Source organism: Phytophthora infestans, genomic scaffold, assembly GCF_000142945.1.
Source record: "Phytophthora infestans T30-4 supercont1.515 genomic scaffold, whole genome shotgun sequence".
Lineage (NCBI taxonomy): Eukaryota > Oomycota > Peronosporomycetes > Peronosporales > Peronosporaceae > Phytophthora > Phytophthora infestans.
Genome location: NW_003303253.1, coordinates 1 through 5,389, shown reverse-complemented (window position 1 = coordinate 5,389; position 5,389 = coordinate 1). Strand labels below are relative to the sequence as shown.

The window sequence follows — 5,389 nt, the reverse complement described above, 5'->3', positions numbered from 1 at the left end:
GTGCTACCAGGTGTAATGCGGCAAGAGATACCGTCACTAGCTTACACTATAGTGTGGAGGAAGCTCGCAATATTAAAACCAAGTCTTAGGTTTGTGTCAAATTCAACTCTGATTTATTTAGGACCAGGGCGGCTACCCCTGGACTCGTGTGAACCACTCAAACACATGTCTATATCTGATTGGTCAATAAGTGAGTCTGGCTCCTCACTATCAACCAATCAGATGATGACACCTTGGCACACGCTACCCGTGTGCCACTTTACCTACTTATGTAATAACTAAAGAAATATCTACCTACTTAATGTAATTGGAGTTGGGCAGCAGCAACGGTACTGGAAGACGTATCTCACACTGGAGAAGAACAAGCACCTGTAGGTCATGCTCACCTCTACCAGCTTCTACTGCGGCCAATTGGCAAGGCAACCATTGCTCAACGTGACAGCTCGGCTGAGGTCCTCGATGACGTTGTCATTAATGGAAGCCCATTCCATGAAATAATGCAGAAGGTCTGGTCTCTATTTAGCAGTCGAGTGAAGTGCAAAGCTGTTGAAAGGCGGGTGCTGTTGGTAGAAGTTAAGCAGCCACATCATGTGTCACACATGCACTGAACCTCTGTGTATTTTCACTCTCTGGTGGTGTTTATTAAAAGATTTGGGCTAGGTGGCCCAAGCTTGATATAAGCATACAGGCAGTGGTATACAGTGCTAGCGTGCGCGTAACTGTTTCCTCTATGTCCAGTGCGCTCCTGAGTCTGAGTAGATCTGACAATTTAGTTGAATATTGACCAATTGCAGTCAAGGATAGGTTCACATATCGCGATTTTGACGCCACTTTTGCAGATTTGGGCAAAATTGACAGTACTTCCTTTGTGAGCGATTTCATCAAATACCGGTACGTGTACCGTACATGTATCTGTTTACATGATCAATTCGACAAAAAGGTGTCTCCATATCAACTTTGAAAATACCAATTGAGTACCATATAAATTAAGGCAATACCTTGCACCACTGGCGACGAAGCGCTGTTTTGAAGAGGACAAGTGCGATGTCTGGTGAGAAGCGTAAGTGGCGCCTCTCTCTTCCTGCGCTGACTCTGCGTGCCACCGCCTCTCATTGCATTCCCTCTCTGACATCATCTCTACCTGACACTGTGATACTTTGCCTCTGTTTCGACTGGTTGTCGACACCTTCGGCTGGACCATGACCTCAGTTACGAACAAGGAGGTGGCGACCGCGCCTGCCATTGTGGAAAAAGGAGAGGAGGAAGAGCACCCCTTGCAGACGGGATGGTCGCTCTGGTGCGTTCTCTTGCAGCTCTTCGGAGAATGATGTCCGTCCAGACGAACTGACGCGGTTTGTTGGTCAATGCTGTGCGCACAGGTACGACAAGAAGATGCCCAAGAAGATTGACGTGGGGTAAGTTGCTGTTACTGCAATTGACAGGCGTGTTGGTGGTGACTGGTGGTGCTTTTGTGGTATGCTACAGAACTTACCAGTCGAACTTGCAGAAGATTGCCAATTTCAACACGGTGGAGGACTTCTGGCGGTGAGTACGCGTTGAGTTCGGGGTGGCGAAGCTGAGTGACGCTGATGATGCTCTTATTTTGCTTGCCGGTTCCAGCCACTACATCCACGTGAAGCGTCCGTCGCAGCTGAGTCGTGATGTGAACCTTTATCTGTTCCGTGACCAGCCGAACTGCGCGCCGATGTGGGAGGCTTTCCCTCAGGGTGGCTGCTGGATCCTCAAGATCAAGAAGAAAGCCAACGTACTCGGTAAGATGTGGCAGGACCTGGTCTTTGCCGCCATTGGTGAGGCTTTCGAGCAGCTTGACGTCGTGGGTATCGCCATGGCGATCCGCTCTAAGGAGGACATGCTGTCTGTCTGGAACGCCGACAACTCGGACGACAACACCCGCTTTGCTATCGGGTGCGTGTTGGGCTGAGCCTTACGGGCTTTGACTAGTGGGTTTCTAAGCATCTCGTCTTGATATGTTGTAATAGTGAGAAGCTGAAGGAGATCCTCATGCTTGATTCCAACACGCTGGTGGAGTACAAGTTCCACGCAAACTCCATCCGGGACATGTCGACCTTCCGCAACGCGAAGCCCTACGTCTTCGCCGCTGCGACGCCGGCCACGACCAACTAAACTTTAGATTCTGTGCAAAGGTCCTGTCTACATACCGAGCAGCTGTTCGGCTGCAAGCGAGTTACATGAACTGCGCGTCAGGGTCGGCCACGACGTCAACGCAATAGAAAGCGGCGAAACCATACGCGTATATTCGGGTATGACACATGATGCTTTTCTTTTTTTGTATTTGGGTTCATTACTACAATCTACCGTTGGTAATCTACTACTACATGTACTACCCATGCCCCCTACACTGCTAGCAACAGATTCTGATGAATCGTGAGGAACTTCAAAATCACTCCGTTCGTCCAGCCGAAGCCGAACTGCGGGAAGTATTCACCACCAGCGCCCAAGCCGCCGATCTCGGATGCGTTGTACTTCTCGAACATCAAACCTGTCTGTCTCCAAGCTGTCAAACTGGTCTGCGTCCACGTCTGTGACAGCTCACGGGCCAAACTGTACGACTCTGTGGTGTTGACTGCCAGCAAACCTTCCACGACAATGTCTTGCTCCGGCGGCCACGCATTAGGCGAATCCCATTGCTGCCCAGAGAAAATAGTTGTGGTCTGTACACCACCGACCTGGAGTAACCCAGAGCTCTTGAGTGAGGTCACGACATGCTTGAGACGATCAATATCGGACGAGTTGAATGCCTTCGCCCATAGCGGAGTATAGTCGGACACCGAGACAATAGTCGAGTGTGTGTCCGTCTCCAAGTCGTAATCTTTCCAGCTCTTGTGTTTCTCGCTCCAGAGAATAGCGTCGATAGCTTCCAGTCGACGAGCAGCAGCTCGCTCGAAAAACTGAGCTCGAACGTCATTACCCAGGTGTCGATTAAACTCCATCAGATTGCGTTCTACCCGGTACATGATCGCGTTCAGATCCACAGGAACTACCGACGTGGTCACCATCGACTTCATGTCCAATGGATCTCGTAGCCATCGACTACTGAAGTCCCAGCCGCTCTCGGCTGCAGCAATCACATTATTGTAGTACTTGTCCTTGTGTCGCTCTGTGGCCGCAGCGTTTCCATCCTCCATTTGCATCGTGCGATCGAAAAACTCGGCAGCGACCAACACATCCTCACGATACGACTCTGGTCGTGGCTGATTGGCATTGGACGTGTAGCGGTTCAACACGTACGTCGTACTCAAATTCCGCCGAGTTAACTCCACGGCATGGCCACAAGGTCCATGTTGCATCCAGAAATCGTACTCACGTTCTAGAATCGGCAATGCAGCACGTAGATACTCGTCATCGTACTCTGTCTCGTTGCCATCAACCGAGAGACGAGCTACCAGCTTCACCATATCTGAGAGCATTGGAGGTTGAGACCGCGTCAAGTAGTAGATCCGCCCACCATTAGGCACGAAGCCATAGTCAGCAACGTATTCCAGCAAGTGGTTCACGATACCACGAGCTGTGATCGGCATACCACTGACCAAAAGTCCTTGCACGATCCAATACGAATCCCAGTAGTAACTTTCACGGAAGCGTCCACCAGGTACGATCAGTACGTTGGCAGGTTGACTCAAACTTGGTGCGTCCAGTTTTCGGGATCGAAGTAGCGACCCTTTTACATTTAAATTGCGAGTGCGCCCAAGAGTCTGCCAGATTTGATGCAGATCAAACGCCCAGTCTCGGAGCTCTTTGTCTTGGATGTCGGATACCATCGGCGGGTGGTATTGTCCTTGGAAGTCAAACGGCGTGACCGGCAGTAGATCTGTGCCTGGAGGGTCGAAGTGGTCGTCAATAAAGCGACGCAGAAGTTGCTCGTGCGTGTCGTGAGTATGCGGTTGATAGTCGGTCATGGCCAATTCACGACGCTGGAAATCCACGAGGATATCGAAAGCGCTGCTGTTGTCTTTGATGGGCATGTCGACAAAGTATTTGCTGTCTGAAAAGACGTTGGCCATCTGAACAGCATGCAGGAGGGGGCCACGACAGTAGATATCCATCGCTCTCTCCAGTTCCACATCAACACCGAGTGTTATATCGGTATCGGACGGGAGCTCGCTCAATACTGGCGGGTGGCTCTTCATGTTGCGGAGGAACGAGCGCAGTCGGTGCCCTCCACGCATCAACTTCCCACCAGAGCGGTGCAGCGAGAATGACGGCGCCCTCTTGACTCCATGATTGGTTGTCTTGGTCGATAGCAGTCTCAAGCCGGTGCCCACTATGGTCATCACCACGAGGATCTCCATCGCCCAGCGTACATAGCGGAGAACGACAGAGCGACTTTGCGCCCCAGCAGCATCTCCAGGTTTCTTAGCACTCTGTTCATCTTCGCGTTGGTTCTTTGGCAGCAAGAGAGTATTCTCTTCTTTGCTTGTTGCGTCGCGATCGGGCATGTTAGATAGCAACGTGGTGCGTTTCAATGCTTCGACCCCATCGCGTTCAGAGCTCTCGGTCATGCAGCTGTGGCTAGAAGAGAAGGGCAAGGGTGACGGGGGCATCGACTGGCACGAACGACGACGTGCTCGCTTGGACGTGAATTGTAAAATGGTGACTGAGAGACTGACTCACCCAGAGCCCACCGGGAGTGATGACTCTGGGGGCCTCGTTCCTGCGGCCCGTCCCAGTGCAAACTTGAAGTGGAAACGATTCTAAAACTTTATTTAGCTGCGTCAAATACAATCATCAAAAGAGGCTGTAATATTTTATAAAACTAATGTATCTATATCAAATTACAAGGGGCTGAAGTAATTACCGGATTACGTCGCGGCGCACACGCACGAGACGACGATGCTCTGGTGTCGAGCTGTCAAACGCTCGTGGATTGGATGGTCAGCATCAGAACTTGTTTTGCTTTGGAACTCGTCCGTCGATAAAGCCCCAGCTCAGCCACTCGATTGGATCCACCATTGTCCGTCGGGACGCGTAGCTCGGTCTGTACGACGCTCGACTCGGGCTCCCGATTATGGCATGGTCTTTTCAATTATTTCTTATGAAAGCATAAAATTATTTATTTCTTCGATTACCCGGATGTTATTAATAATGTATTTGCTTAAGGAATCATCCGACATAATTTATGAGCAAAACCTCTTTATCATTATGTACCTCTCACAACCAACCGTGACTTTTCACTACTTAAACTCTCTGCTACCAGCACGTCTCTAAGCCAGCTATACGACACAGCTTGCTCACGTCCTCACTTTTAATTTGAACAACTCGAACCAAGCCCCTCGCTAAGCTACTATGGTCCTTGCCACGCTCCTTCGCCACGCCACCTTCACGCCAGCCCAGGTGACTGGGTTCTACT

General features: G+C 50.5%; 2 protein-coding genes across 2 annotated transcripts; one reads left to right on the top strand and one right to left on the bottom strand.

Moving 5' to 3' along the window:
* Positions 1–1,039: 1,039 nt before the first annotated feature.
* On the top strand, positions 1,040–1,942 carry PITG_21661 (eukaryotic initiation factor 4E, putative; the record flags this gene model as incomplete). The annotated part of the gene is made up of 4 exons (XM_002894746.1): positions 1,040–1,297; positions 1,380–1,415; positions 1,486–1,545; positions 1,621–1,942. 4 exons carry the CDS (start codon positions 1,200–1,202, stop codon positions 1,940–1,942), a joined length of 516 nt encoding a protein of 171 aa, XP_002894792.1.
* Positions 1,943–2,375: 433 nt separating this feature from the next.
* On the bottom strand, positions 2,376–4,478 carry PITG_21660 (trehalase, putative; the record flags this gene model as incomplete). The annotated part of the gene is made up of 1 exon (XM_002894745.1): positions 2,376–4,478. The coding sequence occupies one exon, from the start codon at positions 4,476–4,478 to the stop codon at positions 2,376–2,378; it is 2,103 nt and encodes a 700-aa protein (XP_002894791.1).
* Positions 4,479–5,389: the final 911 nt, after the last annotated feature.